Consider the following 12,493-nt stretch of genomic DNA (forward strand, 5'->3'; position numbering starts at 1 on the left):
CAAGGTCAGGCCTGGAGCAAGGTCCGGCCTGGAGACACCCATATGGTTACAACAGGACATGCTGTAACACAAGGCTTGTATTTTACATTTCGAGTTTTATTCTCGTTATTGAACATCCTCCATCACCATGTCTATAACCATGCCGCCATTGATACAGCTACCCAAAGATGCAGATGGGCATGTTGACTGGCCATATGGACACTGACTGGCAGACCTGAGAAGTGAGCACTGTGGTAGGTACGACGCCTCTAACTTCATCACAGCAGTGTTCTTGAATATACTCAGTCTGTTGAGGCATGCAGACAAGCAGCATACTGTGACCGTGGGGTTACACTGATAGGATAGCAATGTGTGAAACTGTCAAACATGCCTGTTATCAAAGAGAAAGTCATAACCACACAGATAGCTAGCCTTGATTCATGGCTGTATTTGCAAGGCAACAGGGTGAGAAAATAACAGATGCTGTAGACCCCTATAAGATCTCTGACTAAACACAAGTTGCCAAGTCATTACCAAGACAATGAAATTAATAATAATAATAATATACTAAAAAACCACACAACCCCCCAAGAAATCCAAGTCAAACCAAAGCAAGTCAGCAGGTCAACAAAACTGGAGTCAGTGCAGTAAACAGAGTAAACAGGGGTGTTTATAGCTGTTTATATGTTATGTGATTGGCAGGGCATAAAGGTGATGAAAGAAGAACTTGAGAGAGGATCAATGAATGTATTGTAAAGCAAACAGTATAATGAGGACTGACTGGAATACCCATTTGTCAGCTCTGTGCCCAATCACCCAAGCTTGGACCAGGACGGTAAACCCACTGCTTCCACAGTATTCATGCCTCGGTTCCTTCCACAGCCAGAAGGGACTGGTTATTTTTTTCCTTGATATAGATGAAGGAATACTAGAAGTGTCCCAGTGAATATTGCGAAGGGAATATTTGGAGGGTGCCACCTAACAAGAGCATTCCTTCCTAGCTCCTTAACATAAGTGACATAACCTAACAAGTGTTTGTTTCACACATGGGAAATTCTGCCCACTACAGCAGTATACCTGAGACAAGTGCTTTGTAGTTAATAAAAACCAAACATCTGTATGCAAGACCAGGATATTTCCATGTTGGCACCTATGACCACCAACTATCATACCAAAATAAAGCCTGAAACTACTTGGGTAATGTCACAGTGAAGTCATGCTCACTAGCAAAGATAAAAAAGTATTGTTACTATCGATGTCATAATGCAGAATAATGAGGCAAATGCAAAACAAGGTATGTTCAAGCAACTTTTTAATTCCTAATTGTCCTTTAGTCCAACTTTGATTTCACAGTCTTGTATAAAACTTGTAAAAAAATAATTAAGAATTATAAATTAAAACGTTCCTATTTTTGTTTATGACAATTTTCAAACCCAAATAGTTTTCCCTTGACTGTTTTCTTCTCTCAAATTAAGTCACTGATCTTGATGCCTAGTGTTACTTCATGCTTTTGTCAAACAAACATTTTGATCCAGTCAAACATATCCTGTCTAGCTTCTTCAATATAAGGTTTATCGGCAGGTTTCATATCTTCTGGCTTCAATTGTGCAAATCCATGAACTTGTCCAGGATAAACTTTAATTTTATATTCAACTTTACAGTACTGTTTCAACTTCTCTTCCAATAAGGTGATCTGTAAAAAAAAGCATTTTTCTATTATGTTGTGGTTTTAAGTTTGCCAGACTTGCATTTCTCACATCTGTACATCTTTGTCTTTTCTCCACTGTCACACTTGAGGTAGTTTCTGTTGCTTTGCAAATGGGAAAACCCCTCTTCGGAACATAAGACAAACATTTTTTGAAAGCATGGGTAGGTCTAAGAATCTCAATATCGCTGCAAAGATGGTTTGTTAAATCTCATTGCTGTAAAGGAATGGGTGCATTTCTATTCAGAGACTTGGGCTTATAACCTAATCTTAAACTCTGATCTTAACATATTCCCTAAACCTCAGTGACTCTCAGTGCATGATCTTTTGATGATAAGTAAACACATGCTTATGGAGTACTAATCATATGATTATGTACCTATATACATGTGTAGACACATTTTTGTACTTGTTTCCATTAAGAAGTCCCTGCAAGCTCAATTAATATTTTCTTTTTTACACAGGAATTTTTCTTACACAATCCACACAGACAGCTCAGAGAGAAAACTTCAGGAAAAAAAGGTATGCTTTCAATGTGTAACACATGATGAAAAAAAGCATTTATGACAATTGTGCCCCTGGGAAAAAGACACTTTCACCATACAAAGGAGACAGGGAGTGCAGGATTTGTTTGAGACACATGTTTGACGTACAGATCAACATGTGTTGAATAACACAGAAGTAAATATTGATTGGCTTCTGCATTCCCAAAGTACATCACCCATTCCTCAGTTAGACCCTACTCCTGCACAACAAGCTATGCTAGAGGTAGTATGTTATCCTTGTCACTGATGAAAAAGAGTTAATGCACAGAAGAGGGCACCAGTTTCCTACCCATATATTTATCCAACCTCTCAAGTACACTTATGATAGAGTTTATATCAGAATATAGATGGCAGGCAAAGGTCAAAACAGAATCTACAAATTGTCATAATCTTAGTCATAATTCATGCCCACTCTTCTGGCAGTTTGTTTTGTCTTCATACCAAAAGCAATTAGTCATTGATTGGCCCACATCATCAGAAAGTTCAGTTACTGAGCTGAAATGACTTTTTTTCCAGTTCCAAGTTCAATGGTTGAGCTACCTGTTCTCTCATCTATAGCAGTAGTATCCAAGTATTTGAGGTGTTTGGCTCACACGGAATTGGATCTCCCTGCCCAGTTTCATACTCTGCTTGTCCAGCCACACAGAGACCAATGACTAGTCTTCACTGCATTTCTCACCTCAAAAAAGAAGCTTTGAGTAACCTGAGCAAGATATGGAGAAAGTTCAGATATAAGCAAAACAGCCCAGTCTGTCCATTTTGTATATGAAAATGGTTTCTAACAAGCTACAATTCCTGTATGGGGTAAAAGAACTATGGGAAAATAAAAAGCATTTCCAGTAAAACAGCTTACCTGATCATAAGAAATAGTGTGATCTTTCTCACCAAAAATGAAAAACGTGGGATTTAATAAATTGTATCTTTCTTCAGAGTCCCTAATTATTCCTAGAATGTTTTAGAGAAAGAACCTGTTAGTGAGGTTAATGTTCTTGCAAGATAAATGGCAAATTAAACCACAAAATTTCTATTCAGGTTTACTCATTATACACATTTTTTAGATCAGGACAGTTTCTATTTGGATAGAGAAAAAAGCATTTGGAAAATATATTTCCCCACACTCCAAGCACTAAAAAAAAAATTAGAAAATTACCATGCAAAAATAAGATTTTTTTTTCTAGTTTATAGAATTATTAAATTTTATATGAATATAGCATATTGCTGAAATAACCATAATTAAAATCTGCAACTCATCTTTGAGTTGAGTATTTACAGAATTTGTTACAAAGCAATAACTAGAATTGCACACTATGCAGTCATGTGAGCCCAGGTAAGTTTTCATGTGTTCTACACTACCATAGAGGGAAACCCCAGCGGTTAATTGAGGATTTTTCAGCATCAAGTGATGTACTGCCATTCCACCCCAGGAAAACCCAACGATACCAATCTTCTTTGCATCGCATTGTTCCTTTAGATACTTCAAGACAACATCAGCTTCCCTAAGACATATAAACAAAAGCAGACTAAGGAATCTATTGCAGAATCAATACTTCACAATATAAGAAAAAAAAATGAAAAGAGATACATGAATTTTTCTGTGTCTGCATCCCCAGTCATTTAAAACAGGGAATGCCTGTACAAAACACATTTCAGCCCAGAGCAGTGACTTATGTTCTTAAACAGGAGTTAACATCTCTGGTTCTAGTTTAGGGAAGTACAGGTTTAGGTAATTAAATACTTACCTGAATTGTGACCTGCTCCTTTGTTTCAAAATAAGCAAATATTTAATTGAATCACTTTGTTTAGGACAGGATAACTAAAGACAAGATATATCTGCAAGTAGAGCAACATCTTGCATTATGGTTTGTAGGAATAGATAAGCTTCACTTTGCTATCTCTACAGAGTTCACCTGGGTAGATAAAGATTTATCCTGAGTATGTAATTCCTGTTGCATGAGTTGCGCTAAAATATCCTACCAAACCCACATGCAATAATACTATACTAAAGTAGCAATTACTCAAAATTAAATTGCTGGTATAACTACGATTCTTTTTTTTAAAAAAAAAACAACAAAACAAAACAAAGAGGCATTGTGTGAGGTATAATACAAAAAATATGAAAATAGGGTTTAATGTAGGCCAGAGCAGGTAGGGGTTTTTTAATTGCTAACTTCTTAGGTCTCAATAGTTTTATTTTTCCATCATCTCCAGAGTTTTAAATTCATTTTAAATGCAGACTGCACATACTAATAACCGTATTTTCAAATATTAGGTATATTAATATGGTCATCACAAGTTTGGTTAGGCTGACAAAAAATGGTATGAGAGTGAGATGAGGAGGAGGTCGTGTCCTAGGCTCTTTCAAATTCAGTTTGTTTGGAAGGGTAACTAAGTCATAGGAATGTTGGATTCCTTGTGCCCTGAAAGAGCAATGGAACTGCCCTTGAGGGCAGAACCCTTGAAAAGAACCCTCGAAAGACGCATGTCCTCAAGGTCTTACTTGTTTAAGACAGTGTCCATAATCTGCTCACTCTTTGGAGTTGGATTTTTTTATAGTTAGTGATTCGGTCACAGATTCTGCAACTATATGGTCAAAAGCATTGCTGAGACATGTTAAAGTTAGGCTGGGACTGCTGAGACCACTCAGAAGGGCCAGAATATTTGTAGCTAACGAGATGATAGCTGAGTAATAGAGTGGCACTGCCTCACTATCATCTTCTGAAGTTTTACACTGGATTGTTAGATGCTGAAGAAACAGTAATGCCTCCCGTAATTCAGGGAAGCCTTGTTACAGTGACTGCTAGGCTCTGCAGATAGTGGGCCCTCTATTTTCTATTGAGGAAAACACTACAGTCCATCGTGTATCTTAGGTTTTGGGCAGTCTTGCAAATTTTGATGTAGTGCTGCTCAGGAGAATATCATCTGCACCTATTATTATCTACAAGGCAGAAAGAAAGATGGGCAAGTGACAACTGGCAGTTGTGGAAGAGTTTTCCTCCTTGTCTTGAGGGACTGGGGGCAGAATCAGTACTTGTGGGTGAGAGTGCTGGGTATTTCATAGCCTGAAACACTGGCTGTGAGCCTGTATGTATAATAGTTGGAAGAGAGCCCAGGAAAACAAGATGGGAACAATAAGCTGAGTGATGGACAGAGCAGATGATCCTTTCATCCCAGCCAAGGCAGTGCCCAGAACCACAGCAGAACTGCCCAGAATAAGCAATTCTGTGCATGCAGCTAGCTTGCCCTGCTGTGAGGTGACACATTTTTTCATACAAATTCCCCTTGTTTGCTGGGTGATCTTTAAAGCTGAAGTACAAATATGTATCTTACTTGTCTACTTTCATAGGATCATGATGTTTCATCCAGTCAGCAAAGTCAGCCCAGTGATCAGTAGTTTTCCAGGGGTCTGTCCCTTTGAAGAAGTCTGGGCAGATAGTTCTGTATGAGACATGAAATCAAGTCAACTTTCACACCCAGGCTGGGAGAATCTGTGGATGTCTAAATGTCTCGTAATGTCTTTTATTCCAGAGTACACATTTACATGGTTACTGTCTGAATCATATTTTACTCACTCTGTTCTGGCAATCAGCAGAGCTAAAAGTATATGTCTCTCTATGGAAAAATCAACCAACCAACCAAACCCCACCACCTCTCGCCCTTGGACATATTTAAGACTAAAGTAAAGGGATTAAGCAACCCTCCTGATTCTAGATACATGTATGTGTCGCTCTGCTAGTAAAAACTAAAGCAGCTGTTTAAAAGTTTTGGTTCTGAAGAGCTTATACAAATTAAAGGTAGATTTCAGCGTTTATATTTTAATCAGCTATACTGCCATTTAAGGATAAACACTGACACTTTGTGACTCTCCTTGTGTCTTTGTGCTCAGGTAGCCATTTTTGATGGGTCAGTTTTAGCAGCTTTGGAAACCTCGTGGGAACATTTTTGTCCCTTTGTGTTTTTTTCTCTCAGATTGAAATTGCATGGTTGCCACACACATGCATATAGGAAACATCAAATGCCATGCCTAGCTTTGGTCCTGATGATCTATCTGTGCATTGAAGAGCAAGACAGAAAAAACTGTTACTTACATATATCCATGACCTGCAATCAAATCAACTATGTATCTAATGTCTGGGAACATCCATCCAAATACGTCATGAATCACAATCACAGCTTTGTCTGTGAAAAAAGATGGTCTACAGACATATGCCTTGATGTGCTCAATTTGTACTTCATGTCCAAGGCACCCATATCCAGATCTGTCTCCAGTATGATACAGAAAAGGATCAGCCATTTGAAAACCTAAAAAAGAAAAAAACAAAAAAGAGAGAGCAATAAGGTAAAAATAATTTATTAACACACTTATTAAGGGCAAATAAAAGCAAATATGATCTGCAGAAAGTAGTTCAGCAACTTCTGTAAATAACATCGACATCCTTGTCTGAAAGGAGAAAAGTAGAAAACTAGCAAAAGCAGTGTTCCTGTGCAGAATGGCTCCTAGTCCACTATGTGGTATTGAGCTGAGAATGAAGACAAATACCAATAGCAGGGTTATAAAATTACAACCTGCACATGTAGGTCCTGACTTTTATGTCACATCTGTTTTGCTCCCATACCACTCCATCAGCACTAGTGTGAGGCATGTCAGTGTCACTCTTTCTCCATGCGTGGACCCATCGTGCATGTCTTCATAGGGAATCCCATGCTGACTTCTCTGAATTATGTGACGGGTAAGGACCACAGCACTCAACTGCTACTGGAAAGTACAGTGTTTGGTGCTTCTTTCAGTGCTGGTGCCTGCTAGCTAATCTGTGCTTTTGGTAACAGCATCACAGCTGTTCTGGGAGCCAATGTGTGGGGCACAGCTGGTAAAGGACTGCAGTACAGATTTGTAAATCAGATTCTAGTGCCTTAGGTCCATATGCTTTTGAAAAAGATTGCAAGAAAACAAGTAGATATGCAAATCTCATTCAAAATATGTCAGAGTATTTAGTTTTGTCCCTTCTCCCAAAATATCAATTACAGGCAATGAGTCAGTAGCTGTGCTGGAGATATTAAAGCCAAAGTTGTTCTGACTGACTGTGTCAGGAGCTTGGAATGAACTCTACAAAAAGTAGAATGTGATCCTGTAATTAAGAGTAGTGTTATAATGCATCTATGCAATTTTTTCCTAGCTGTGTACTGACTTTGAACCTGTCCTTGGAGATGTAGCACAGGCACTTGCATATACATGATGACTGTCTCCACTTCATCATTTCTGCATCAGCCTATTATTTCTGTTTCTGTTGTAACATGCACAATGTGGAAGTGTGTCAAATTCTGGTAAAAACTTATACCTTCCTCAGCTCTTCATTGACCACAGCAACAGAAAGCAAGGTTTCACTGAGTAATTGGAAATTTTGCCTAGGCAGTACAGACAGGTTTGGTGTCAGACACATGGTGCAGGCAGGCTGAAGAAGAAGAGTCAATGGCGCAGAGACCACTTATCCCTTACACAACACTTTCCAGCTTGCATAATTAACAGACTCAACTGCATTCAAATCTTATATGCATTTAGAGTGCCTTATACACAAGATAATCAGCTTTCTTCCCAATGTATAGTGCAGAGACACTGTTCTTCCTCCTCCTCTCCCAACCCTGAGGCTGCTGTCACCAGATCTGGCAAGGCAGTACTGAGTTTAAGCAAATATGCTTGATTACAACCATAACTCTCGGCTGATAGAGTGTGGTGTAGAAATGCAGGAACTGGGCCAATGTGGCTTTACTGCTAGAATCAAGCTGCTTCAGAAATAGCCATGAAGTGGGTGACCTCACATCATAGGATCTGTGCTGTAACTGAGAGCTGATTACATTTGTTAATTGTTCTCTCACCTTTCTTAACATCCGAATGTCAGGGTTGGTGCTAAGAATCATGAAATAGCTTGATTTCAGGACTAGAACCTATGTTGTTTTGGCATTATATGACAGTGGAAGTTGTAACATGCATGGGAGAGTATTTCCTAGTTTAAGCCCCACATAATAAGCCTGAAAATGACTGACAGGTATCTGTCCATGCAAAAGTGCTTCCTACCTCTTTTTCTTAAACTAAGATGAATGAGCTTCTCCCAAGTGCAAGAGGCTGCCTGGAGAATTCACAGGTGCTCCCAAAGACAGCTAACACCACTGGCTTCTGAGATGGCAGCCACAGCCTCACTCTGCTAAGGTCATTTGCTCAGAAGGGCACAACCGATGGTGTCCCCTTCAAGGAAGTAGTGTTGAGGAGGAATTAAGCTTTGCAATGGTTGTGAAACAGCCTGCTTCATATCTGTTGGTTCCTTCCCACAAATCATTTCTCTGGCCTGTCTTCACTGAGGGCCAGCCAAATGGCTCTCCTCCAGGCACCAGGCTGTGGAGAACATTAGTAAATAGTCAGCCACACCTGAACTGCTTAGAAGTCTTTGATGGGATCCTGTTCAGTCAGAAGCTTTATTTGTTGCCACCTGCTTTGTCCCACGCAACATGGTGTGGCAAAGCAACAAGCCAGGATATTTCCTGACTATCCTGCCTCACCTCATTCCCTCTTCCCACCAATTTCAGCCATTACACTTTTCCTTTTCCTGCTTTCCCCATGGCAGGGTTCCAAGCAGGCAGCAACCCGCTCCTCATCTCTGAGCTTCGGCATCACTGAGGAGATGCAGGGCCTAGTGGGAAGTGAGGAATGAGAACAGAACAGCCTGCTGCTAACAAAAAAAAAAAGACTGATACCCATGAGTCTGCTGTCATCCTCCTGCTTCTTAAGAGAAGACCCTCTAGTAGCTTCTCCTTCACACCAGTGTTCCTGCTCTTCCTTGGTTGTCCTGATACCATTCAGCTTTTGTGCAAATAACATAAAAACTGAGGACAGTAATTTACTATTATCATAAGGCGAAGGTGGGCTCTCCCTTGGGTGGTAGGACAGACCCAGACTACTCCATTTTTAGGGAACAGCAAATCACATGGTTAAATCATGCCAAGTCTTAATTTTTCAACAGCAAAACCCAAATCCCTACCAAGAAGGCAAGGCTAAAAATCTTTAAAAAACAATCAGGTAAAACAGGGGCAAATGGTCCTCAGGATAATCCCTGCTTCTCAGAAAGTGAGTATGAGCACGTGATCTCAATGCACTGTGATGTTTGGCAGGATGTTGGACTAGTGATGCCAAGATGTGACATCTCTGCCCTTTTCCTGGATCCAGTGATAACATTTTAAACTCCTGCAGTAATTTATTTCAATGATAAGTGCACCAATGGACCAAACAAGAGAAAGAATAGTATTTCATCACCATAAAGGCAAAAGAAATTATTATGGCCCTTTAATGCAATCTTGCTACTGATGAACATAAAATGGTTATCAGTGTCTTCACCACTATTGCTGTGCTACAGCTTGCATCAAGGGCCCAAAATAAAGTCCAGCCTTTCCTAAATTTGACACCCTTCATCCTTACCTTATCTGCTCCCTAACACTTGTCTTTGTGCATTCCTGAAATGAAAACCTCTCTTTAAATGAGTTGGTTTTGCTGAATGTTCTGTGCCTTTTCAAAGAGCTATATCTAATTGCCTAGCAGTTTCAGATTTCTCCTTTTTCGCACAGTTAAAAGTAGTTAGCCTTTCTCCACTGCCAGATCAGTCTTTGTGGACCAGTTCGCCATCACGTACCTGGAGTATAGGATCTTGCTTTAGCCCAGCTCTCTTCTTCTGCTCAGTGAGATACCAGCTAGATTTCTCTAAACACAAAAAGAAGAAAACGAGTTCTGCTGGCAGTTTTGCTCCTGCTGCTGCCCATCCAGTTTCCAGGTGCTCTTCAACTCTTCTGCAGAATTTGGGATTGGGAGGTGAGGAGGAGAGGCTTAGCACGGGAGTCATCCCAGCTGGAAGGGGTGGGGACGGATCATGCAGAGAGGCAGGGTTCACCTCCACATCAGTTGCTTTATTTATTTATTATTCTAGGAGTTCAGAAAGCAGGATGCACACAAACATTATCATGCCTTTTTTTTTTTTTTTCTTTTTTCATCTCTCTAAATGTGTGTGATTCCTAACAAAACAGTATAGAGAGGCTGGAACAAGATTGCCGAGTCCTATTGCCAGTACATTTCAGTTTTCTGGGAAAATTTCCCTTCCAGCCCTGTACACTATAAAGCAAATGATTTGTGTGTGATGCAGCTATTGAAGATACTGCAGAATCTTTACTCAATATTTATATAGCTGAGACATTTAGCATCAGTGATGCATTTGCTGACACATTGTTAAATTCAGAGATACGTTTTCTTGTAATATATTCATGCACTTATATTATCCATCATAAATGTCTTTAATGGACTTCGTGCTGAATTAAAATGAATCTGTCCAGGCAAACATGCAGCATGAAAAAGTGATGGAAGTCTCCCTCGCCCAGAGATTAAACATATTGCAGCCACACCCATAAGTATTCCCAACAAGTCCAAAAGTGTTCCAGGTTATTTTTGATTAGACTTGTTTTCAACAAGTTAGAAAGATCTGAGCATGAGCTGGTTGCTGCTGATGGTGGCTCATTGAAACTTTCCATTTCTGTTTCCATAATGGCTTTGTATGCAAGCAACATTAGCATAGCCCTAAGGCTGATGTCTACTATAGCTTTCATTTTCTCTGTGTGTGCACGTGGTTTGTGTGAGTGTGCATGTTGGAGGAGGAGGAATGAGAGAGACAAAAGAGCTGAAAGAAAATGACAATTCCATTTCAAGTCAAAGATCAGTAAAGAAATTTTGATCCTAACGGTATGTGACAAACAAGTCCCACAGTCACTCTGTACATTCCCAGTGGTACTCTGTGTGGTAGTGACTGCTGTGCAATCTGGAGACTGTGTAAAACAGGTGACAGTTGGATTCAGTTCACCAAACTTCAGACATTTATAATGAGAAAGTCTACATGTCAGCAAAGTGTCTACACTTCTACAGTTGTCATCAAGATTTAGGGTGTGATTCATACTCTATAGGTATCTTCTTTAGAATGAAATGGATAGTCCCCTAGACGCCACCAACTGTGCTGATCTCGGAGTTTAATAGCAGCCTACCCACCCCATGCAGGTGTAGATTGCTGTGCTGAGTGCATCATCACTCAGACAAGAGGAGTACCACCTCTGTGTGCTACACACAACTTAAAATTAAGGTTTGTCATGACCACAAAGAGAGGGTGTTTATCCTGTCATACCTGTCAGTAACTCTGCACATCCGCAAGAAACCATTAAAAAGATTGCTTGTGTTGCAAGGGAGGGAGTGGGGACACTTCACTGAAAAGATCTGGTTTATACTTTGATATTAATGGCATCTTCCTTGAGCTTGTCTAACCTCATCTGATTGGGCAGGCTGTATGCAGATCCACAAGACTGAAGTCCAGTTTTCCCAGAACTTGCAGAACAGATTGGGCCGTCAGGAGCAGATATCTGATCCCACATGCATCTCATGACTGTAAATCCTGTCTTCATGCCCAGCATCTCTAATTTGGGTGGTTAAGGTGAAAGGGGAGCAAAGGACTTGCTCTGCTGTAATGCAAGCCTTTGCCTGCGCACTGATTGTGTTTGATCTGCAAATCCTATATCATTTCTATCTCACATATGTGAAGAGACTCTCATTCCCCTTAAGATATAATCACCTCTGTAATGGATTTAGGATTACAGAGTTCATTGCATCCATGCATTTCCTACAGTCTCAAAAACTTTATACCTCTATTTTTTAAGCCTGCTGTGAATGTCTCTACTTTTACAGTTTTAAAAAAGGGGAAGAAGACAGATGTGGGTTGGAATTAGGACAACAGATTCACGTGATCAAACACACAGTTGTCAAATTTTTCCTTCACCTGAAACACACAGCTGGTTTTTGTTTGGTTTTATGTCTTTCATCCTGAAAGTTTCACCAATACTCCAATTGCTACTGATTTTATAGAAATGGAATTTTATAGAATAGAAATTTTATAGAAAAAAATCATAGAAATTTTATAGAATGTGGAATAAAACCCCAAATAAATTCTCTATTGGGTTTGTGCGCCAAGGTTTTTGTAGTGATGGGGCTACAGGGGTGGCTTCTGTGAGAAGGTGCCAGAAGCTTCCCCCAAGTTCTGATGGAGTCAATGCCAACCAGCTACAAGACAGACCCACTGCTGACTGAGGCTGAGCCCATCAGTGATGGTGGCAGCACCTCTGGGGTAACAGAGTTAAGAGGGAAAAAAGTTACTGCAAGGAAACAACTACAGCTAGAGACAGGAGTGAGAATATGTGAGAG

General features: G+C 40.0%; 1 protein-coding gene across 1 annotated transcript; it reads right to left on the reverse strand.

Moving 5' to 3' along the window:
- Window positions 1-1,274: 1,274 nt before the first annotated feature.
- On the reverse strand, window positions 1,275-10,094 carry LOC101868894 (carboxymethylenebutenolidase homolog). Its single transcript, XM_005153366.3, has 6 exons — window positions 9,900-10,094; window positions 6,315-6,528; window positions 5,557-5,664; window positions 3,583-3,725; window positions 3,083-3,174; window positions 1,275-1,672 (listed from the first exon to the last, which is right to left on the reverse strand). Exons 2-6 carry the CDS (start codon window positions 6,518-6,520, stop codon window positions 1,493-1,495), a joined length of 729 nt encoding a protein of 242 aa, XP_005153423.1. The 5' UTR covers window positions 6,521-6,528; window positions 9,900-10,094; the 3' UTR covers window positions 1,275-1,492.
- Between the last annotated feature and the right edge of the window lie 2,399 nt (window positions 10,095-12,493).

The sequence above is a fragment of the Melopsittacus undulatus genome, chromosome 1, assembly GCF_012275295.1.
Source record: "Melopsittacus undulatus isolate bMelUnd1 chromosome 1, bMelUnd1.mat.Z, whole genome shotgun sequence".
Classification (NCBI taxonomy): Eukaryota; Metazoa; Chordata; class Aves; order Psittaciformes; family Psittaculidae; genus Melopsittacus; species Melopsittacus undulatus.

Excerpts from the sequence above, each read along its gene's own strand:
- LOC101868894 (XM_005153366.3), bottom strand. The coding sequence starts at position 6,520 with ATGGCTGATCCTTTTCTGTATCATACTGGAGACAGATCTGGATATGGG. Across the intron at positions 3,726-5,556 it reads GATCCTATGAAAGTAGACAA|GGAAGCTGATGTTGTCTTGA; the intron begins GTAAGATACATA and ends TATATGTCTTAG. Across the intron at positions 1,673-3,082 it reads ACACTATTTCTTATGATCAG|ATCACCTTATTGGAAGAGAA; the intron begins GTAAGCTGTTTT and ends TTTTTTTTACAG.